Source organism: Dysidea avara, chromosome 15 (genome assembly GCF_963678975.1).
Source record: "Dysidea avara chromosome 15, odDysAvar1.4, whole genome shotgun sequence".
Classification (NCBI taxonomy): domain Eukaryota; kingdom Metazoa; phylum Porifera; class Demospongiae; order Dictyoceratida; family Dysideidae; genus Dysidea; species Dysidea avara.
Genome location: NC_089286.1, coordinates 11,622,678 through 11,647,752, shown reverse-complemented (window position 1 = coordinate 11,647,752; position 25,075 = coordinate 11,622,678). Strand labels below are relative to the sequence as shown.

Below are 25,075 nucleotides of genomic sequence, written 5' to 3'. Positions count from 1 at the left end.
CTAGAGGAATTACCACTGAGCAGCTCAAGTCATCAGATCTTTGGATACATGGCCCAATATGGTAGCCTATACAGCCTGCCTGGCCAACCTGGGACCCTACAGAAGTTCTACTCACCTGTCTAGAACTAAGATGTGCTGACCATATGCACAGTGGTCAGATTGAGTCTAGTCAGGGTCCACCAGCCACAATAGCAAGAATCATCGAATCATCAACCTTATTCTGTGGCATGCATTTTTGCTTACAGCATGACAATTATTCTGCCTATTATGCTAGCATTATGCTTGATGCTTTCAGGAACCTATTATGCTCAAAATTATGCTGGCATAATAGGCTGGTGCCTATCTACTGCTATACTTCACAAGTATAACCAAGCCCAAAGTGCCTTCAGTAGCCAAAAGTGCCTTCTCATAGATTTTTACAAAACATTAATTTTTATTCAATGGAATTTTCTACTGACTAACTGCCTACCTACCTGCCTGATTCCTTCAGGCAGCGTAGCTTGACAGCTAAGGTTATGGGCTTGATTTTTTAAACTGTTCAATGTTGCTTCATCCCGAGACACGTCATTTGGCATACCACAGTGCATACAATGAATGCATCATAGACTTACCTTTGTCCTCCTTGTGTCCCATTTCTTTTTTCTAATGGCCCAAAGTATCAAATCGCAGTAGTACATGATGCATTGCTTCCCTATGTTTGTAAATGCATATTTTTGTAGTGACTGGATTGATTGCAGAGGCACTTCTATTACTATTCTTCATTTGTAATGGGTTGGCCACTTCACTTTTGAGTCAGTAATTGATATAGCTAGGGTGCACATTCAGACAAAAACATTAATTTTAGCACCATCCTTTCTTTTGATGAATGATTTATCTATTCAAGAGGCTTAATGAAGTTACTGAATATTCTAGATGGTAACCTCATTAAGCCTGAAGACAACAAAGGAAATTGAACTTGTATAGTCATGTGCAAAATTTCTAACTACATGCAGTTAAAACATTTATAGTTGTACATGATATCCTTTGATGTCAAAAAAATCAAGACAAACGGGAGTGTGTCGTACAGCCCAAGAAGCCGGCACACCACACCATGAGTATATTAACAGGAAGAAAGAAAATGCAATTTTCACACATATGTAGCTCTGTGATACCTTATCCGAATGGAACCTCGGATTGGAACCAAATTTGTTACAGAGGTGTCGGCCAGGTAGGGGAGTCTACATACCAAATTTGAAGAAACGTGCCCCAGGCATTTCCGAGATATGAGTAGCCAAACGTTTGTTTTAATTTCTTCTTTTTTTCTTCTACTTCTTTTTGTACACTTCACAAAATCTGCCATAAAACACATTTGGTTCAGTAACCACTTCCAAAAAATATTAGTTTTCACGCCTGCTAGGCAAATCGCTTAGAGCAATGAGTTGAAAATCAGTTGTAGCTAGAATAATCATCATAGAAAGTCCTTGCAGTAGTACAGAAGAATCGGATTACAAATCACTTCAAAAGCCAACTGCGTGTAGCAAAAGCGAGATTGAGATACTCTAATAGAACAGTCACCCTAATAGAGCATTCAGCTGCTGAGATACTTTAATAGAACAGTCACACTACAGAGAGTACAGCTACAAACAATTACATTCAGACCATTACAAGTCACTCTGTAGGGAAATAAGCTACAAACAAATCACCCTGTAGTGAGTTTAGCTACAAACAAATTACCCTGTAGAAAATTCAGCTACAAACAACCCTGTAGATAGATTAGCTAGAAATGATTTACCCTGTAGAGAGATCAGCTAGAACCAAGTCACCATGTAGAGAGTTCAGCTACAAACAAACCTCTCTGTTAGATCAGCTAGAAACAAGTCATCCTTCAGCTACCAACAAATTACCCTGCAGAAAGTTCAGCTACAAACGATTAAATCACCCTGTTGAGAGTTCAGCTACAAATAAGCCACCATGTAGAAAATTCAGCCACAAACTGCCAGAAACAAGTTACGCTGTAGAGAGTTCAGCTACAAGCAAATCACCCTGCGGAGAGTTCAGCTTAAAATAAGTCATCTTGTAGAGAATTCAGCTACAAAAATGTCCTATAGAGAGATCAGCTACAAGCAAATCATACTTAAAGAGATCAACTAGAAAATTTACCCTGTAGAGACATCAGCTATAAATAAGTCACCCTGTAGAAAGACCAGCAAGAACCAAGTCACCATATAGAGAGTTCAGCTACATACAATCAAATCACCCTGTAGAGAGATCAGCCAGAAACAAGTCACCCTGTGGAGAGTTCAGCTAAAACCAAGTCACCTTGCAGAGAATTTAGGTAAGAAAAATCACCCTGTAGAGAAAACTGCTACAACAAATCACACTGTAGAGAGATGAGCTAGAAAGAGTTACCTTGTAGTGTAGAGAGTTCAGCTGCAAACAAATCACCCTGTAGAGAGATCAGTTAGAAAAAAGTTACAATGCAGAGAGTTCAGCTGCAAACAAATTACACTGTAGAGAGATCAGCTACAACATCAGCTAATATTAAGTCACCCTGTAGAGAGATCAGCTAAAAACAAGTTACCCTGTAGAGAGTTCAGCTACAAACATATTACGTACCCTGTAGAGAGTTCAGCTACAAACTAGTCACCTTGTAGAAAGATCAGCTAGAAACAGTTTAACCTGTAGAGAGTTCAGTTCATCCTGTAGAGAAATCAGCTAGAAATAAGTCACCATGTAAAGATTTTAGCTACAAACAAATCATCCTGTAGAGAGTTCAACTACATTGTTATGTCACCATGTAGAGGGTTCAGCTACATTTCAAATCAGCCAGTGGAGATCAGCTACACTCAAGTTATCCTGTAGAAAAGAAATGGCATGTACTTATCAACATTAGGAGGGGTGCCCACCAAACCTAATTATGTGTGGGCTGAAGACAAAATGGTCAGTCAGTGAAGTGTAGGTCTCTAATAAAACAGTCCGCTCTTGAGCATAATCTTGACTTTGAGAGCATAATTTTGAGCATAATAGGCTGGATTTTTGAACACTGTTCAAAAACATAATAGGCAATTTTCAAAACATAATTGGCTCAAGCCTAGGCATGTTGCTACTTTTGCACATTTCAAATCAGTGGCCTCATGCATATGTGCATGTGCACTTGTTCAAACTCCTGAAAACAGATTTAGAGATAGTTGCTTCAACTATCACCAGGTTAATGATGCTTATTGTATTATTAAACCAGAACTAGGCTGTTTCATTTGTGAGATTTTATGTGTGCATCCACGTTAGCTGATTTTTGCATTAAGTTTTATAATGGAATCATGGTTACATTATGCAAACAACAACAACTTGAAATTGAATTCTTTGTTCTATATTGAGTGATTTGAGATAGTTTTATGTGATTATATTGTATGTTCTGTAAGCTCCTACAAATATGGTGGTGAAGGGGATAATTATGGCATCATTCTAAAGCCTCTACAGGCAGGAATACATGATTTTGCTATTAACAATGAATTGCTACAAGTTCTTGGTAGTCAACAATCAGCTTTGCATAAGTGTTCTTTGTTAGCCAGGTGCTCACTGATTAGTTGTGATGAAACTTCCTCCAAACGTGCATGATGGAATTCTAATACAATAGCATCTAATTCTACTGCAAGCGTGTCGAATTCAATTGCCAAGGTGACAAATTCTATTGCAAAAGTGACAAATTCTACTGCAAAAGTGATGAATTTAATTGTAAATGGTACAACATCAATTGTGAAGGTGACGCGTTTAGTATCACAAACCTGTTATGAACATAAAATATAGTTGAATTCATGAGTGGTCACTCTAATATAACAGTCAGCAAATACTACTGGTAGCTGCTGAAATCACTCTCAAATTCAATTTCATTCTCAATAATTTCTTTGAGGTAGGGAGGCATGCCCAGACCCCTATACAGTTCAACTGAATGCTAATATAAATCCCTCAAGATCAAGATACCCTAATAGAGCAGTTAGCACAAAACAGTCAAGTTACAAAATTGCTCACAGATTTAGTCTCATAGGGTGGAACTTACAAAATTCCCAGGAGGACATGCCCACTAGAGTGGCTTGTTTTGCACACTAAGACATGACATATCCCCTGGATAAGCCTAGCTACACCCCAACACCCTCCCCCCCTTTAAAAAGAGTCTCCTCCATCCCTGTATATATATACAAAAACAGCCAAGCTGTGAAAAAAGGATGCAGTCCTCAAGGAAGTTGTGAATCAAAAGTGGCAGCCAAGAAATGACTGTAATGATGCTAATGCCTCAGTGATTGGCATTGACATCATTGGAATTATTTCTTGGCCACCACCTTTGATTTTACAACTTTATAACCCTGACTTTTTGGAGGGCCACACCCTTTTTCACAGCTTGGCTGTTTTGTATAGATATCACTTCTTTTTGTCATTGGAGCCTCAAATCTGGTCTATGGCTAGTTTTGATTGGTGTATAACTACGAGTTAACTGAAAGCATGAAACTGAACAAAATGATCATCATGTAGTATTGTTATTTACCATTACTGTACAACTTCAAAAGAATGTACAGATCAAAAAACAATTACAAAAAGTCAATAAATTACATAGCAATCAAAAATATTATTTAATAATTATAACTTGAATTGATCAATAGTTGATGAATTTACAATGTGGTCTGGTAATTTGTTTCATTTTGGTATAGCGTAGGGAAGAAAGGAGCTCTGAAATGTGTTTTTGTGGCAATGAAAGGGAATAAATTTAGATCCTCTGGTAAAACTGACATTAGAATACTGGAGATAAGAATTATATGTGTTCTGTAACTGAACACTGTATAGGGTGGCTGAACTATCTACAGGGTAACTTTTGCATGGCTGAACTCACTACATGGTGACTTGATTGTAGCTGATCATTCTACAGGGTGACTTGTTATAGCAGAAATTTCTACTGAATGACTTGTTTGTAGCTGAACTCTTTACACGGTGACTTTATTGTAGCTGATATCTCGATAAGGTGAGTTGTTTGTGGCTGAACTCTGTACCTGGTGATCAGCTGAACTTGGGTGACTTGTTGTGTAGTCTAACTCTTTACAGGGTGACTTGTACCATTGCTAATTTCTGATTTGATTGGAGACTCCACATGGTAACTTGATTGTAGAGCAGATCTCACAAAAGGGTGACTTGTTCATAGATGAAATTTCTACTTGGTGATCTGTGACTGAACTCTCTCTACATAGTGATTGTAGTTGATGTCTCTACATGGTGTCTTGTTTGTGGATGAGTTCTTTGATGAGTTGTTTGTGGCTAAACTCTCTACTGGGTGACTGTTGTTGGCTGACCTTTCTAGGGAAACTTCTGTAGCTGAACTCTTTATAGGGTGACTTGATTGTTGCTGATCTATCTACAGGGTGACTTGTAACATTGTTGATCTGTCTACAGGGTGATTTGCTTAGATCTGAAGTCTCGACACGGTGGCTTACTTCTCAACAGTGTGACTTGTTCAAAGCTGAAATTTCTACAAGGTGACCTGATCTCCCTACAAGGTGACTTTTTCGTAGATGAAATTTATACATGGTGACTTGTGACTGATCTACATGTACATGGTGATTGCAACTGATGTCTCTACAGAGTGACTTGTTTGTAGTTGAACATTCTACTGGGTGACTTGATACTTTCTAGGGTGATACAGGATGACTTAATTTGATCTCTCTATAGGGTGACTTGTTAGTAACTGAAATTATTGTAGAGTGGTATTTTGTGGCTGAACTCACTACATGGTGACTTGATTATAGCTGTTATGACTTGTAACATACTATAGGGTGAATTTTCTGTAGCTACACTCTCTACAGGATGAGTGACTGAACACTGCGAGGTGATTTTTTGTATGGGGTGACTTGATTGCAGCTGATCTATCTACTACAGGGTGGAGCTAAACTCTTTACATGGTGATATAATTGTAGCTGATGTCACTATGTACAGGGTAACTTTTAACATTGCTGGAGCAACTTGTTTGTAGCTGAAAATTTTACAGGGTGGTCATTTTGTGTAGCTGATCTCTCTACAGAGTAGCTTGTAATATAGCTGAATTCTATAGGGTGATTTTTTGTAGCTGCATTCTCTACAGAATGACCTGTTTGTAGCTAAACTCTCTACAGGGTGACTTGTTATGTACACCCTTTTTATACAGCTTGGCTCTTTTTGCATAAATTTCACTTCTTCAACTACAAACTGACTTTAAGGTTTATGTTTACACAAATCATTGTTCTTATCTGATGCAATGATAATATAAGACGAAGTAGTGCTCTACCAGTATTGAAGAATACCTATACCGATCCAATACAAACGCCAAAAGGATCTATGCAATAATCAAGTAGCTAGCTATTACTGATAATTACTGTATAGCTAGTTTGCTTATTCATGGCTATGGCTATATAAAGTTGTATTAAAGTGCTTGTATTTATTTGCAATAGTGCTTATAATGAAGTAAATTTCTTCCAAGTTTGGAAAAATATAAAACATCCAGCATTTGGACTCAAGAAGGAACCTGTATATAGTACAAAGAACCTAGACCAGGGTGAAGAAGAAACCAATTAAATTTTGGTGAGCATGAGGTGAGCTAGGGTTGGAGCAAATGAAACCAAGCCAGCCCTAGCTTGCCTCAAACTCACAGTGCCTTTATACAACTAGTGTGCTAGTTTGTGGCTGAAAATAATGTCTTTCAGTTCAGTAACTACTTCCTATCTTAACAAAGCTTAGTCATGCCTCTTTGCAAATGGTTGGCATTTTCTATAACTATATGACTGTTAGCATGATTACTGTCAAACCACAAAAGATATGCACTACATATGTGACTGGATTTTGGAAAACCGATCCAAATCGCACATTAGAAGTTTCAAGATAAACGGTTTTAAAGAATTCAAGCCAGCATAACTCTCCAAGGATAGCAAGCACGCATATGAAATTTACACTAAAGATGCATCAATCTGTTACCTTTCAGACCACTTCCAGTACTTGTAGCTGTTGTTCATAGAGTTTCCCGCCAAATAAGATAAAAAATCTGAGCAGTTGGGCAAGCAAAGTAGTATCACGAGTGCTCACAAAGGGGTGGAGGGTGGTGAGATGGGCAAGGTTTAGACCTCAAAATGGAGGTAGACTATGATTGTGGTCCAGAGACGAGATTACAGGGCTGTGTTGGCTCCTTAGTGACTGATATGTAGCAAAATCCACAGAAAAATGTCCTGCCAACATTATCAGGCTGTCCACCAGTAAACCACTGATTCTTGCCCAGCCAGGTCCTTCACAAGGCCTAAACCGCCATTCGAGCTCTACACACCACCCAGAAAAGACGTCTATTGAAACCAGCCTCAAGTAGTTTGAGTGGTACTGAGTGTCAAAATTACTAGTACAATAGTGTAGCTATCCACTGGAGGTGTTAGTTTGATTTTGTCTGATATGCGATTTGGATTGGTTTTGTAAAATCTGGTCTCATATACAATGGTTACTACATGTACAGACCTATTGTCATGTTATTCCTTCAAGTGGTTCATCCTGTTACCTTTCCAACAAAAAAAAAGTTTTGCATTTTTTTAAAAATTGGGCATAACCAACAAAAAAATTTTGCATTTTTCAAAAATTGGGCATAACTGCCTTGTTCTTTATCAAGACTTTTATCAATTTCCTTACATAAAGTGTTATGCTTACTTTATGCTGAGATGTCAGAATTATTTTACTGTACATCTATTTTCTTTTTTTAGTTTTGATTTTATAGTGATCTTTGCCAGTGCTGTGCTTCAAGGCTGTGAAATAACTTCAGCGAAATTGATTTTTATTATACCATTAAGATTTCTAAGGTACATACACCCCTGTACATATGAAATTAATATAATATAATGTAATGTGTAAACCACGCTTGTGAGGTGCATTGCACTTACACACAACATGATTCCTACGTCAGACAAAGTTTACTGTTGAGCTGAAGGTGATGGGTTTATCAACAATAAACTTCCAAATGAATGAGGACAAGGATAAGAGGTGCTTATGAGTGCAATCACCTAGTTGTCATATTCTTCTTGGTGCGTGATCTGCTCAATAGCTGATACACCCCACATGCACAGGGTAGAAATATGCATTCACACATCACCCAAGCGACCATTTACAGATAATTTGTCCTAGAATATAGTTTAGTTACTGTAAAATAATCTAAACTTAACAATTACACACACACACTGAGCCTTGCCTAATGTGTAAACTAAAACCCACAATAAAATGCTCTGTGTCACTCAATAAAATGAGTCAAAGCATTTCGTATCTTTGAACTGGTTGGGCATCAAAGCTATGAATAAACCATGTTCCCATGATATTGCCTGGTGTGTATGCGAGCTAAACCCTGAGTGGCACCTTTGAATGCCGAAGTGGTATATATATATATATATATATATTGCATATTACAATACATGATTACAAGCACTTATATACGCCCTAAGTCCAAAGTGCCAGAAAAGGTTAACTGAAAGCAAGGGGTTTATCTTCAATGACTGAGGATGAGGTATATATAAGTGCATACACCTTGTGGACATGGTTTTTCTAGTACGTATCGTATTTATCTGTATTAAAGGCAGGTTCAAATAAACTCCAAGTCCTAAATGAAGACCAGGGAGGCATAAACTTAATACAAGTTTTAACTGATGTCAACAGATATTATTGCTACAAGGATGAACACAATGTTTCAGCTGGTTCATGAGCGGATTATAATAAATAAATGGCTGGGCATCTGTATAGATAAATACGATATATATGTATATATAAAACGTAAACAGCAAGTAACTATTTGTCTTGTTGCCTACAGACTTATTCGCTTCAACAAAAGACTTCGTGCTATCTTCAACACATTGGTAATACTTATGCCACGAATCATTAGTATTGTTGTATTGTTGCTACTGATGTACTACTTTTATGCAATCATTGGAATGGAATTTTTTGCCCACAAAGTAAATCCAGGCTGCTGCGGGAACTTTCACAAGTTAGTAATAATTACAGTGTTGCACTTGCAAGAGAATGCCTGAGTTACACTTGTATCCACAGCCAAACAATTAATTTTACTCATTGGATATACTATTGAATTGTATGACTTGTTTAGTTTTGCTGATCACTTGGTATTTATGTAGTCCTGGTTACATCAGAATTTAGCCCAAACATTGTTAATTGCACATACTTTTGTGGCAATATACATTAGTAAGGTTTTGGATAAGGTTTACCTACGTGATTTAATGTGTATATTTTATTTATACTGCAGTGGCACAGCTAATATTCAAAATTACTACATTGGCAATGGAAGTAATGTCTATTATTTAAACAACTTTAATAATATATTACGAAGCTATGGTAAGCCAAAGTCACATATGTAGGTTATGTATGTTGCATGCATACACTATCAATTTATATTCTTTTTCATCCATAATTTGTCACACAAAGAAAATAACTATAATTGAAGTGGTACATATATATATAAACCATAGCTATGAGGTCTATTGCACTTTTATAAACAGTTAGAGGAAGTTTACTGTTGACAAACCCTAAGGGGTTTATCAACAGTAAACTTAAGAGGAGGGGTGTATACTATACAAGTGCAGTACATCAAAGTGAAGATTGGTTTATATAATATATACGATGTGTCTAAATTAGCACAATATATGAACAACCTATATGCACATGAACTAAGTCAATAAAACAACTTACACTTTATTCACCATAGTTTTACACAGTAGACACACTGGTAGCCTTCCTCTTGTGAGTCAGCTTGCTCAAAAATATAATTATGATGGTAGTAGTGACAATCAATTATGGGACTTAGTATTCTCCGTATATTCCCAGAACTTTCCCGTTCATATCAACAAACGTAGGAGCAATGTTACCTTCTGCCACCCATCATTGAAGTCATGAGGTATGTCTCAAATCCAGGGGGTGGACTTTTACTGGGTGGGGGTGATTGGTCACCTGAGAGCTGTTAGCCTAAGCTTGTACTGGCACCTGCAGTGGGCTATTAGCCTACAAATTGGCATAGCATGCATTAGTCTCACATAGTTCAAACCACAGGTAAGGATATATATATATCTAAACCAAAACAGCCAAGCTGTAAAAAAAGAGTGCAGCCCCCAAAAAGGCCAGGATGAAAAAAGATGTGAAATCCAAGGCGGCGGCCAAGAAATGGCTGTGATGATAGGTTAAGGGCAAAAATTTTAATTACGACAATTCAGGTGAATTTGCGTTGCCTCCTCCACTAGGATTCGGCACCAAATTCACCTGAATGGTCGTAATTAAATTTTTGCCATTAACCTACCATCACAGCCATTTCTTGGCCGCCACCTTGGATTTCACATCTTTTTTCACCCTGGCCTTTTTGGAGGCCGCACTCTTTTTTTACAGCTTGGCTGTTTTGGTTTAGATATCACTTCTTTTTGTATTGCAAGCCACAAAGCCAGCCATTAACTGGTTTTGGTGCTTACTTTTAATTTGTTTTTTTTTCTTTTCTGCAGGGATTGTGGAACAAAGGAAGAAATGTTGTGTACAGTTTTTTGTCTGATTAAAAATATTTGTATATTTAACAATGAAAGATAATCATACTGTAGGTCATAAGGTGACTTCTTATACATAACTGAACTGTAGCTGAAACCCTCATTGTTTGTAGCTGAACTCTTTTCAGAGTGACTTGTTTCTAGCTGAACTCACTACATGGTGATTTGTTTCCAACACATATTTCTACAGGGTGATTTGTTTGTAGCTGATCCCTATAGGGTAACTTGTATTTAGCTGATATCTCTACAGGGTGACTTCTTCTACCTGATCTCTCTACAGGGTGGTCTGTTCGTAGCTGAACTCTCTACAGGGTGAATTGTTTGCAGCTGAACTCTCTACATAATGGTTTCTTTGTAGCTGAACTCTCTACAAGGTCACCTCTTCTAGCTGATCTCTCTACAGGGTGACTTGTTTGTAGCTGAACTATCTGCACGGTGGTTTTTAGTAGCTGAACTCTCTACATACAAAGGGACTTCTTCTAGCTGGTCTCTCTACAGGATGACTTGTTTCTAGCTGATCTCTCTGCAGGGTAATTGTTCGTAGCTGAACTTCCTACAGGGTGATTTTTTTACAGCTGAACTCTCTACATTATAGTTTCTTTGTAGCTGAATTCTCTACAAGGTAACTTCTTCTAGCTGATCTCTCTATAGGGCAATTTGTTTTTAGCTGAACTCTCTACAGGATGGTTTCTTTGTAGCTGATCTCTCTACAAGGTGACTTCTTCTAGCTAACCTCTCTACAGAGTGAATTGTTTGTAGCTGAACTCTCTACAGGGTGATTTGTTTGTAGCTGATTTCTCTACAGGGCGAGTTGTTTGTAGCTGAACTATCTGCAGGGTGATTTGTTTGCAGCTGAACTCTCCACAGGGTGATCCTTCTAGCTGACCTCTATGCAGGGTGGTCTGTTCGTAGCTGAACTTTCTACAGGGTGATTTGTTTGCAACTGAACTCTCTACCTGATTGTAGCTGAACTCTCTACAAGGTAACTTCTTCTAACTGATCTCTCTACAGGGTGAATTGTTTCTAGCTGAACTCTCCATAGGGTTATCTGTTTGTAATTGAACTCTCTACAGGATGGTTTCATTGTAGCTGATCTCTCTACAGGGTGATTTGTTTCTATCTGATCTCTACAGGGTGACCTGTTTCTGACCGAACTCCCTACAAGTGATTTGTTTGCAGCTGAACTCTCTACATGCACTGTGGTTTCTTTGTAGCTGAACCTACAAGGTGACTTTATCTAGCTGACCTCTCTACAGGGTGAATTTTTGTAGCTGAACTTTCTACATACAAAGTGACTTGTTCTAGCTGGTCTCTCTACAGGATAACTTGTTTCTAGCTGATCTCTCTGCAGGGTGACTTGTTTCTAGCTGAACTCTACCGGGTGATCTGTTCGTAGCTGAACTCTCTACAGGATGATTTGTGTACAGCTGAACTATCTACATGGTGGTTTCTTTGCAGCTGAATTCTCTACAAGGTGATTTCTTCTAGCTGAACTCTCTATAGGGCAATATTTTCGTAGCTGAACTCTCTGCAGGGTGGTTGGTTTGCAGCTGAACTTTCTACATGATGGTTTGTTTGTAGCTGAACACTCTACAGGGTAACTTCTTCTAGCTGATCTCTCTACAGGATAACTTGTTTATAGCTGAACTCTCTACAGGGTAATTTGTTTGTAGATAAACTCTCTACAATTCGATTTGTTTGTAGATAAACTCTCTACAATTCGATTTGTTTGCAGCTGAACTCTCTACATAGTGGTTTCTTTGTAGCTGAACTCTCTACAAGGTAGCTTCTTCTAGCTGATCTCTCTATACAGGGTGACTTGTTTCTAGCTGAACTCTCTACAGGGTGATCCTTTCACTACAAGGTGATTTGTTTGCAGCTGAACTCTCTACATGATGGTTTCTTTGTAGCTGAGCTCTCTACAAGGTAACTTCTTCTAGTTGATCTCTCTACAGGATGAATTGTTTCTAGTTGAACTCTCTACAGGATGATCTGTTCATAGCTGAATTCTCTACATGGTGGTTTCGTTGTAGCTGAACTCTTTACAAGGTGACTTCTTCTAGCTGATCTCTCTATAGAATGTAACTGAACTATCTGCAGGGTGATTTGTTTGTACCTGAACTCTCTACAAGGTGATGTTTTCTAGTTGATCTCTCTACTGGATGACTTGTTTCTAGCTGAACTATCTACAGTGTGATCTGTTAAGTTTCTACCTGATCTCTCTATAGAGTTATATCTTGTTTGTAAAGCTGAACTCTTTACATAGTGGTTTTTTGATTGGTTGCTGAACTCTCTCCACGGTGACTTGTTTGTACTACAGAGTGACTTTTTGTAGCTGAACTCTCTACAGAGTGACTTACTTGTAGCTGAACATTGCATAAAGTAACTTGTTTGTAGCTGATCTAGATGAACACTCTACTGGGTAGCTTTTTTTGTAGCTGAACCCTTTACGCAGTGACTTGTTTGTAGCTGAATTCTCTACAGAGTGACTTGTTGTAGCTGAACTCTCTACAAGGTGACTTGTTTATAGTTGAATTCTCTTCAGTGTGACTTATAATGTTCTGAATCTCTACAGCAACATATTTGTAGCTGAACTCTCTACAGAGTGACTTGCTTGTAGCTGAATTGTCTATAAGATTAACTGTTTGTAGCTGAACTCCCTACAGAATAACTTGCAATGTCATATAATTCTATAATGGAGTAAGTTATAAACGTAGCAGAATGCTTTATTAGGGTGACTGTTCTATTAGAGTATCTCGATCTCGCATATGCTACACGTAGTTGGCTTTGGAATCATAACTCAGTGGTTTGTAATCCGCTTCTTTTGTACTACTGCAAGGACTTTCTATGATAATTATTCCAGCTACACACCGATTTTCAGCTCACTGCTCTAAGCGGTTTGCCTAGTAGGCGTGAAAACTAATAGTTTTTTTTATTCAGAAAAATCGATCGCGTAATTGTGACAGGTTGGGTTTTACATATCTCGATGGCCTTTAACTGGATTCCTTTCAAACCACAAAAAGGCACTCCTACGATAGTTACTCCATCTACATAACACTTTTCAGCTCATTCCTTCAAGCGGTTTACCCTGTGGGCGTGACAGACCTTCGACCTTATTTTATGCAAATAATCGGTCATAACGCCGTGAATGTTCATCGGATTCCTACCAAACGTGGTACTGAGATTCACCTTAATGAGCACTTTAAGTGTGCTAAATTTCAGCCGGATTGGACCACGCATTCGTGTTTTATGGCGGAATTTGCAAAATGTGCAATAAGAAGTAGAAGAAAAAAACGAAGAAAAAAAAACCCAAACTTTGGCCGCTCGTATGCAAATAATCGGTCATAACGCCGTGAATTTTCATCGGATTCCTACCAAACGTGGTACTGAGATTCACCTTAATGAGCACTTTAAGTGTGCTAAATTTCAGCCGGATTGGACCACGCATTCGTGTTTTATGGCGGAATTTGCAAAATGTGCAATAAGAAGTAGAAGAAAAAAAACGAAGAAAAAAACCCCAAACTTTGGCCGCTCGTATCTCGGAAATGGCTGGAGCGGTTTTCTTCAAATTTGGAATGTGGACTCCCCTACCTAGCCGGCACTTCTGTAGCAACTTTGGTTTCAATCGGATAAGGAATCACGGAGCTACAAAGGTGTGAAAATTGCTCAAGACACACGGTAGTGTGTCGTGCGGCCCAAAAAGTCGGCGCGCCACACCGTGAGTATATTAACAGGAAGAAAGAAAACGCAATTTTCACACCTATGTAGCTCTGTGATCCAAATTTGCTAGAGACGTGCCGCCCAGTTTGGGGAGTCTACATACCAAATTTGAAGAAAATCGCTCCGGCCATTTCCGAGATACGAGCGAACAAAATTTCGTTTTAATTTCTTTGTTTTTTTTTCATCTTTTTTTTTTTTCCCGGGGTGCCTGCACCCCTTGCCACCACCCCCAGCACCAGATGGTAAAAGTGTTGGACAAAAAGACTGTAAACTCAAAAAATCAATGAGATGGCAACACTTGGCTTTCCGAAATAGCAAGGTCAAGTGCTCCAATAGTCGCAGGGCTGCCACGGTGTGACCTTGCTCCACACAAGCAGGTCACTGCTGACCTGAGCAAAGAGAAGCTGGTGGAACATCTAATCCATGATACAACACTGCTGTAAGATTGGCCCCGTTGAGTAGATAGCATAGAAGCTAGATGCTTATAAGCAACTGTAGCTGCACTACCCATTCCTCCAAAGTGGAGAAAACCAATGGAGTGAATGAGCCCATTTCAACATCTCTTATTCTCTGTTCATACATCCTTTGTTTATCTCTTTCAAACCTTCTGTACAAGGAAGAAACCACTGTGTTTCGATAACTGGGAGCAGTTGGATTGAAAATTCTAACATCAAAGAAAGCCTTCTGATGACGACTTCCCCAAAAACCATGTGCACTTACATCTAAACATGCCTCATCCTCCACATTAGCTGTGGCATAGCGAAAGGACTCACCAGACAGGGGTTGCAGCAATGGTTCAGTGGCCACATTATGACATACTTCAGACAGAGCAGCAGCAGTGAAGTCCCTAAGTTCATTATGACGTAGAGTAGGGAAACCACCTGTAGCACAATTCATTGCATGATCAACAGTAAAGCCATGACCACAGACACACTTAGCAGGTAGACCATTGGGCAACCAACCATATCGTAGACACAGTGCATCCCTAAATGCACCTTTATGGAGTGCATAACCATGTTCTTCAATAGGAAGCACTGATAACCATGATGAGGCACCTTTCTCACTAGATAAAGAAACAATACGACGTAAACTAGCTGGCAACTGTGGTGTGAGTTCCGATTGCTTACAAACCAGCTGCCGATGTCTCAAAGCTATAACATCAGCCTTAGCTTGATGCTGGGCACTAACCACTGACATCCTAAAGCAAGTCTGTTGTTCAATGATCTCCTTGGTTAAAGATGAGGTAACTTGAATGGAAGAATCAAATTCAAAGTTAGCATTAGCAGAAGGGTTACACAGACCCAGGCCTCCCATTTGTGCTGGAAGAGAAAACAACTCTCGCTCTAAAAGTCTAAATCACTGACAAATTTTCCAGTAACAGCAGGAATAAATTCTGTAAAAAATAAAAATAGTTGTTTCAAGAGGTTGAAGATAGTCAGAAATTCTGGGCAGCGTTCGTAAAAAATATGTCCACTTACTAATAAGACCATGCGTGAACGCACAATAAGCAGCATGAGGCTGAGCCTTTGCAATCACACTTAACTTCCGCACACAAGACACCCAATACTCAACCTTCTCATTCACATAATGCTGGACAAAGGTAGGAGATCCTATAGCAGCACCAAGGTGATGCTTACCCTCCACTGTGATACCCACACCACATCCATCAAAAAGATTCTTAGCTAAATCTAGATGTTCTGCTTTCACAATCAGCCATGATTTAGATGGTTTTACATTGTAGCCAAATGCAGGACCCAAAGACACAAGGGCAGACCACCACTTGTGCAACCCAGTCAAAGAGCCAGCAGCAGTAGCATCGTCAGCAAACCAGGCCTGTCTTATTTCACAATCGCGTATTGCATCAATTAAAGGAACAACACTAATGGCATACATTGCCATTGCTAATGGATCGCCTTGTGTTGTGCCCTCAGAAGAAAATAAATGTTTACCATCGATAAACAGAGGAACTTTAGCCCTATAGGTGTTAATTAATATAACAGCTAAGGATGGACACAGTATAGATATGTTACGGAGGGCAACTTGACAGTTTAAACTATTAAAAGCGTTACTTGCATCAACTAGCAATACGGCCTCTGTATTCTCCTCAGCAAACAAAGAACGCATTGCATGTATTGCAGCTTCACAGCCTGCATCCTGACCAGCACAGAGTTGAAGAGGGCCAGCAGCTTCAAGTATGTCCATTTTAACAGTAGCCAAAACAGCCTTGCCAATAATTCTTCTAACGACCTCACCTACACCAATTGGCCTCACACCTGGACATTTATCAAGAGCAATAAGTCGACACGCAATAAAGGCAGTAAGGTTAACAGGATCCACCATATCAGTACTTAGACGTCTGGCAATCAGGGCAAGACTATCACACAGATCATCTGAAGCTTGTCGAAAAGAAGTGCACAGTCGACTCCAACAAAAGGCATCCACACCTGATGGACCTGCTGCACCCTTGGTACGGAGAGCAGCACAACGAATGGACACACCATTCAAGGCATCAAACACAACTGGATGAAAAGAGGAAGTGGCTGCAGATGGAGAGAGCAGTGCTTCCTCACAGACAGGTTGGCTACAAGGATGCTTGGCTTTAAGTTCATCTAAAACAGTCCAAGATGGTGTGTCAGGAGATGCAGGATCGCTCAGGCGCAAAGGCGTTCCAGGATGGTCCATGGTATCCAATAAAGCCAGAGCAGCACGAACATTCCCACGAAGCATGTGGGACACAAACAGACGAGTTAAACGTTCACTGTGATCAACATTCGACAAAGTGGCCATTAAACGATGCTGAACAGTTCGGCCCTCATACAATAATTCATCAATATTTCCTTGTTTCCACAGAAGCAGATGACGTTGTAAACAGTTTATAAAGTCCCTGGAAGAAGCTGTGCGATGGGGCTTCTGAAGTAACAAGGTACAAAAAAGCATTGCTGCTTTGAGTGCAATACACTCCAGGGATGTCTTCTCCCCTTAAGAACGAAACAGGCGTGACAATTCCAGCACAAACTCTTTACCAACTTTCCCAAATGGGACAATAAACAAGTTTCTTTTCCAATGAACAACTTCATCATAAGCAGCAGTAACTCAATCTACAAAATCAGAACCTTCAATGGTGTCATTCCACAAAAAGGAAGGAGGAAATAGTCCGATGAATGATGGTAACTCTGGAACACCCACATGTAAAGTAGTTGAATTATTAAGATTGGAAACGGAAGCAGTAGATGGACTTGCTGCACATGCAAGACCCACTGTGTTCACTTGCGTAGGATCAGCTCCCAGCATTGTAGTAGAGTTGACGGTCTTCTCAGTTGAATCATGAACAGAACAAACAGGACAAACAAAGTCAATATCATCACGTTCCATTCGCTTTCCACGATATTTGCTTATACCAACACAATCACTATGATACCAAATCTTACAGCCTGGACCTTGAACATCACAACAAATCATAAATCTGCCCACTTCAGGCTGCTGGCATGAACACCACAGTACAACAGAAGCATCCGTCAAAGCCTCAGCAGCTGAAGCAGTAGAACTAACAGCCTTTCGTCGCTTAGAGCGACTCATCCCTAATTAACGCTCCGGTGACTATCTGAAAAGTATCTTCTTCATTTTGCACACTTCGCAAAATTCGCCATAAAACACGAATGCAAGCTCGGATTGGGCTGCAATTTGGCACGCTTAAAGGGCTCATTAAGGCGGATCTCCGTACCAACTTTGGTAGGAATCCGATGAACATTGACGGAGTTATGACCGATTATTTGCGTAAAATAAGGTCGAAGGTCTGTCACGCCTACAGGGTAAACCCCTTGGAGGAATCAGTTGAAAATTGATATGTAGATGGAGCAACCATCATAGGAGTGCCTTTTTGTAGTTTGAAAGGAATCGGGATAAAGACCATGGAGATATGACACAAAACCCGACCTGTGTCAAAATTACGCGATCGATTTTTATGAATAAAAAAACTATTAGTTTTCGTGACTACCAGGCAAACTGCTTAGAGCAACGAACTGAAAATCAGTATGTAGCTGGAATACTCATCATAGAAAGTCCTTGCAGTAGTACAGAAGAATCGGATTACAAATCACTGAGTTATGATTCGAAAGGCAACTACGTGTAGCAAATGCGAGATCAAGATACGGCTCTAATAGAACAGTCACCCTAATAAAGCATTCAGCTGCATTTATAATTTACTCAGTTATATTACATTGCAAGTTATTCTGTAGGGAATTCAGCTACAAACAAGTCACCCTGTAGTCAGATCAGCTAGATGAAGGTACCTAATAGAGAGTTCAGCTACAAAGAAGCCATCATGTAGAGAGTTCAGCTCAAATAAATCACCCTGTAGAGAGATCAGCTAGAAGAAGTTACGTTGTAGAGAGTTCAGCTACAAACAATTCACCCTGTATAGAGATCAGCTAGAGTAAGTCACCTTGTAGAGAGTTCAGCTACAAACAAATCACCCTGCACAGAGATCAGCTAGAAGAAGTCACCTTGTAGAGAGTTCAGCTACAAACAATTCACCCTGTACAGAGATCAGCTAGAAGAGATTACCTTGTGGATAGTTCAACTACAAACAAATGACCTTCTAGAGAGATCAGCTAGAAGAAGTCACCTTGTAGAGAGTTCAGTAACAAAGAAACCATCATGTAGAGAGTTCAGCTACAAACTAGTGACCCTGTAGAGACATCAGCTAGAAGAAGTTACTTTGTAGAGAGTTCAGCTACAAAGAAACCATCATTTAGAGAGTTCAACTACAAACAAATGACCCTGTAGAAATATCAGCTAGAAGAAGTCATCTTGTAGAGAGTTCAGTTACAAAGAAACCACCATGTAGAGAGTTCGGCTACAAACCAGTGACCCTGTGAAGACATCAGCTAGAAGAAGTTACCTTGTAGAGAGTTCAGCTGCAAAGAAACCATCATGTAGAGAGTTCAGCTACAGTACAAACAAATCCTGTAGAAATATCAGCTAGAAGAAGCCACCTTGTAGAGAGTTCAGTTACAAAGAAACCACCATGTAGAGAGTTCAGCTACAAACTAGTGACCCTGTAGAGACATCAGCTAGAAGACGTTACCTTGTAGAGAGTTCAGCTGCGAAGAAACCATCATGTAGAGAGTTCAGCTACAAGTAAATCACCCTGTAGAAATATCAGCTAGAAGAAGTCATCTTGTAGAGAGTTCAGTTACAAAGAAACCACCATGTAGAGAGTTCGGCTACAAACCAGTGACCCTGTGAAGACATCAGCTAGAAGAAGTTACCTTGTAGAGAGTTCACCTACAAAGAAACCACCATGTAGAGAGTTCAGCTGCAAACAAATCACCCTGTAGAAAATTCAGCTACAAACAAATTGCCCTGTAGAAAGATTAAGTAAAAGAAGTTACCTTGTAGATAGTTCAGCTACAAACAAATCACCCTGTAGTGAGATCAGCTAGAAGAAATTACCTTGTAGATAGTTCAGCTACAAACAATTCACCCTGTAGAGAGATCAGCTAGAAGAAGTCACCTTGTAGAGTGTTCGGTTATAAAGAATCCACCGTGTAGAGTCTTCTGTAATAAATATATGTATATATATATATATATATATATATATATATATATATAATTTGCACATTTACTGATAAAATCAGAAATATTATAAGTATTTAACATCTGCTTCATCTTTTCTACTTCCTGTGGTAAAGAAAAAAAGATAGGTTAAAAAGTCCCCAAAGCCGGCCTTGGGGTATACAAATACAAAAAGAAATGAAATCTAATCAAAAACAGCTAAGCTATAAAAAAAGGTGCGCCCCCCAAAAAGGCCATGGTGAAAAAAGATGTGAAATCCAAGGTGGCGGCCAAGAAATGGCTGTGATGGTAGGTTAATGGTAAAAATTTTAATAACGACAATTCAGGTGAATTTTGTGCCGCCTTTTTTTATAGCTTAGCTGTTTTTGATTAGATATATGTTTATATTAACTGCAGGTGACTACATACCAGTGGTTTGAGGGCTATATGCCTAAACATACACCTGGTGGCTCATGTGAAGTTTCATGTGATTATGGTTTATATACATTATTATTATTATTGTTTACTGTGCAAAACTTCTTACAAAGAGTATGTACAAGCACAGATAATGAATCAAAAAAATTAATTATGTGATTAATTGATGTTCAGCTAGCCTTACTTTAAATTGGTCTAAACTTGAGCAGGTGATGAGGTCGTTGGGTAAATTATTCCAGATCTTTATACTTGAAAGGAAGAATGAGTTAAGGTATGAATTTACTCTTGTGTTTGGCTGTAACAGCCTCATTGAATGACCTCATAGAGAGTAGTTAGATGGAGCTGGTATGAGTATGGTATTAGTCGGTATCAAGACACAAGAAGCCGGCGCACCACACCGTGAGTATATTAACAGGAGGAAAGAAAACGAAGTTTTCACACCTATGTAGCTCTGTGATCCCTTATCCGATTGGACCCACATTTGCTACAGATGTGCCAACCAGTTATGGGAGTCTACATACCAAAGTTGAAGAAAATCGGTCCAGCCATTTCCGAGATACGAGCAAACAAATTTCGTTTTAATTTCCTTGTTTTTTTCTTCATCTTCTTCATTTCGCACACTTCGCAAAATCTGCCATAAAACACGAATGCATGCTCAGATAGGGCTGAAATTTGACACACTTGAAGGGCTCATTAAGGCGGATTTCAGTACCAACTTTGGTAGGAGTTCGATTAACATTCACGGAGTTATGACCGATTATGTGCGTACAATAAGGTCGAAGGTCTGTCACGCCTACAGGGTAAACTCCTTGGAGGAATGAGTTGAAAATTGATATGTAGATGGCGCAACCATCGTAGGAGTGCCTTTTTGTGGTTTGAAAGGAATTGAGATAAAGAACATGGAGATATGACACAAAACCCAACCTGTGTCAAAATTATGCGATAGATTTTGATGAATAAAAAAACTATTAGTTTTCACATCTACCGGCAAACCGCTTAGAGCAATGAGCTGAAAATCAGTATGTAGCTGGAATAATCATCATAGAAAGTCCTTGCAGTAGTACAGAAGAATCAGATTACAAACCACTGAGTTATGATTCGAAAGGCAACTACATGTAGCAAATGCGAGATAGAGATACTCTAATAGAACAGTCACCCTAATAGAGCATTCAGCTATGTTTATAACTTACTCCATTATAGAATTATATTACAGTGCAAGATATTCTGTACGGAATTCAGCTACAAACAGTTAATCTGATAGACAATTCAGCTACATGCAAGTCACCCTGTAGAGAGTTCATCTAGAAACAAGTCACCCTGTATCAGCTAGAAGAAGTCACCTTGTAGAGAGTTCAGCTACAAAGAAACTATCATGTAGAGAGTTCAGCTGCAAACAAATCATCCTGTAGAGAGTTCAGCTATGAACAGATCACCCTGTAGAGAGTTCAGCTACAAACAAATCACCCTGTAGAGAGTTCAGCTACAAAGAAACCACCATGTAGAGAGCTCAGCTGCAAACAAATCACCCTATAGAGAGTTCAGCTACAAACAGATCACCCTGTAGAGAGTTCAGCTACAAACAAATCACCCTGTAGAGAGTTCTGTTACAAAGAAACCACCATGTAGAGAGTTCAGCTGCAAACAAATCACCCTGTAGAGAGATCAGCTAGAAGAAATCACCTTGTAGAGAGTTCAGCTACAAAGAAACCATCATGTAGAGAGTTCAGCTAGAAGTCACCTTGTAGAGAGTTCAGCTGCAAACAAATCACCCTGTAGAGAGTTCAGCTATGAACAGATCACCCTGTAGAGAGTTCAGCTACAAACAAATCACCCTGTAGAGAGTTCAGCTACAAAGAAACCACCATGTAACGAGTTCAGCTGCAAACAAATTACCCTGTAGAGAGATCAGCTAGAAGAAATCATCTTGTAGAGAGTTCAGCTACAAAGAAACCATCATGTAGAGAGTTCAGCTGCAAAAAAAAATCAATCACTCTGTAGAGAGTTCAGCTAAAAGTCACCTTGTAGAGAGTTCAGCTGCAAATAAATCACCCTGTAAAGAATTCAACTACAAACAAATCACCCTGTAGAAAGATCAGCTAGAAGAAGTTACCTTGTAGAGAGTTCAGTTACAAAAACCACCATGTAGAGAGTTCAGCTAGAAACAAGTCACCCTGTAGAGAGATCAGCTAGAAACAAGTCATCCTGTAGAGAGTTCAGCTAGAAGAAGTCACATTGTAGAGAGTTCAGCTACAAAGAAACTACTATGTAGAGAGTTCAGCTGTAAACAAATCACCCTATAGATAACTCAGCTACAAACAAATATGCCCTGTAAAAAGATCAGCTAGAATAAGTTACCTTGTAGAGAGTTCAGCTACAAAGAAACCACCATGTAGAGAGTTCAGCTGCAAACAAATCACCCAGTAGAAAGTTCAGCTATGAACAGATCACCCTGTAGAGAGTTCAGTTAGAAACAAGTCATCCTGTAGAGATATCAGCTAGAAGTATCACCTTGTAGAGAGTTCAGCTACAAACAAATCACCTGTAGAGAGTTCAGCTACGAACAAATCACCCTGTAGAGAGATCTGCTAGAAGGAGTCACCTTGTAGAGAGTTCAGCTATAAAGAAACCACCATGTAGAGAGTTCAGCTGCAAACAAATCCCCTGTAGAGAGTTCAGCTAGAAACAAGTCACCCTGTAGAGAGATCAGCTAGAAACAAGTCACCCTGTAGAGAGTTCAGCTAGAAGAAGTCACATTGTAGAGAGTTCAGCTACAAAAAAACTACCATGTAGAGAGTTCAGTTGCAAACAAATCACCCTGTAGAGAACTCAGATACAAACAAATCGCCCTGTAGAAAGATCAGCTAGAAGAAGTTACCTTGTAGGGAGTTCAGCTACGAACAGATCACCCTGTAGAGAGTTCAACTACAAACAAATCACCCTGTAGAGAGTTCAGTTACAAAGAAACCACCATGTAGAGAGTTCAGTTGCAAAAAATATCAATCACACTGTAGAGTTCAGCTAGAAGAAGTCACCTTGTAGAGAGTTCAGCTGCAAATAAATCACCCTGTAGAGAATTCAGCTACAAAAAATCACCCTGTAGAAAGATCAGCTAGAAGAAGTTACCTTGTAGAGAGTTCAGCTACAAAGAAACCACCATGTAGAGAGTTCAGCTGCAAACAAATCACCTGTAGAGAGTTCAGCTAAAAACAAGTCACCCTGTAGAGAGTTCAACTAGAAGAAGTCACATTGTAGAGAGTTCAGCTACAAAGAAACTGCCATGTAGAGAGTTCAGCTGCAAACAAACACCCTTTAGAGAACTCAGCTACAAACAAATCGCCCTGTAGAAAAATCAGCTAGAAGAAGTTACCTTGTAGGGAGTTCAGCTACAAACAAATCACCCTGTAGAGAGTTCAGCTACAAAGATATCATCATGTAGAGAGTTCAGCTGCAAACAAATCATCCTGTAGAGAGTTCAGCTATGAAAAGATCACCTTGTAGAAAGTTCAGCTAGAAGAAGTCACCTTTTAGAGAGTCCAGCTACAAAGCAACCACCATGTAGAGAATTCAGCTGCAAACAAATCACCCTGTAGAGAATTCAGCTACAAACAAATCGCCCTGTAGAGAGACCAGTTAGAAACAAGTCACCCTGTAGACAGATCAGCTAGAAGAAGTCACCTTTTAGAGAGTCCAGCTACAAAGCAACCACCTTGTAGAGAGTTCAGCTGCAAACAAATCACCCTGTAGAGAATTCAACTACAAACAGATAACCCTGCAGAGAGTTCAGCTAGAGTCAAGTCACCCTATAGAGAGAATCCTGTAAAGAGTTCATCTACGTACAAGCAAATTACCCTGTAGAGAGTTCAGCTACATTTCAAGTCACCCAGTAGAGAGATCAGCTGCAAATTATCCTGTGGGGATTAATTGACATGTAATAAATATATGCATTATATATATAATTTGTACATTTACTGATAAAATCAGAATGAGTTAAAGTATTTATAAAATCTGCTTCATCTTTTTCTTTGTCCTGTGGTAACGAAAATATATAGGTTAAAAAGCCCCAAAGCTGGCCATAGGCCGGCTTTGGGGTATACAAATACAAAAAGAAGTGAAATCTAATCAAAAACAGCCAAGCTGTAAAAAAGAAGTGCGGCCCTTGAAAAGGCTATGGTGAAAAAAGATGTGAAATCCATGGTGGCGGCCAAGAAATGGATGTGATAGTAGGTTAATGGTAAAAATTATAATAATGACAATTCAGGTGAATTTTGGTGCCGCTTGGTCAATTGGCACAAAATTCACCTGAATTGTCGCTATTAAAATTTTTACCATTAACCTACCATCACAGCCATTTCTTGGCCGCCACCTTGGATTTCACATCTTTTTTCACCATAGCCTTTTTGAGGGTCGCACACTTTTTTTACAGCTTGGCTGTTTTGTATTATATTTCATTTCTTTTTGTATTTGTATACCCCAAGCCGGCCATAGGCCAGCTTTGGGCCTTTTTTAACCTATCTTTTTTTCTTTACCACAGGAAGAAGAAAAGATGAAGCAGATGTACTTTAATGATTTTATCAGTAAATGTAAAATATATATATATAATATACATATCAAGACACACGGTAGTATGTCGTGTGGCCCAAGAAGCCGGCACATAACACCCGTGAGTATACTGACAGGAAGAAAGAAAATGCAATTTTTGCACCTCCGTAGCTCTGTGCTGCCTTGATGAAACAACTGTAAAGCATTAATACAATACAATAATACAATAAAGACCATTTTTGCTGGGGACACTCCCTCCACCTTCAGCACTCCACATTCCA

General features: G+C 39.3%; 1 protein-coding gene across 3 annotated transcripts in view; it reads left to right on the top strand.

The window, feature by feature from the left end:
• Positions 1 to 25,075, top strand: part of LOC136245097 (two pore calcium channel protein 1-like) — a 147,086-nt gene that overhangs the window by 87,542 nt on the left and 34,469 nt on the right. For all 3 annotated transcript variants that reach the window (XM_066036614.1, XM_066036613.1, XM_066036615.1), the window contains 3 exons: positions 7,728 to 7,823; positions 8,819 to 8,992; positions 9,266 to 9,354. In XM_066036614.1, coding sequence (XP_065892686.1) covers positions 7,728 to 7,823; positions 8,819 to 8,992; positions 9,266 to 9,354 — 359 coding nt within the window. The remainder of the gene's footprint in view (positions 1 to 7,727; positions 7,824 to 8,818; positions 8,993 to 9,265; positions 9,355 to 25,075) is intronic.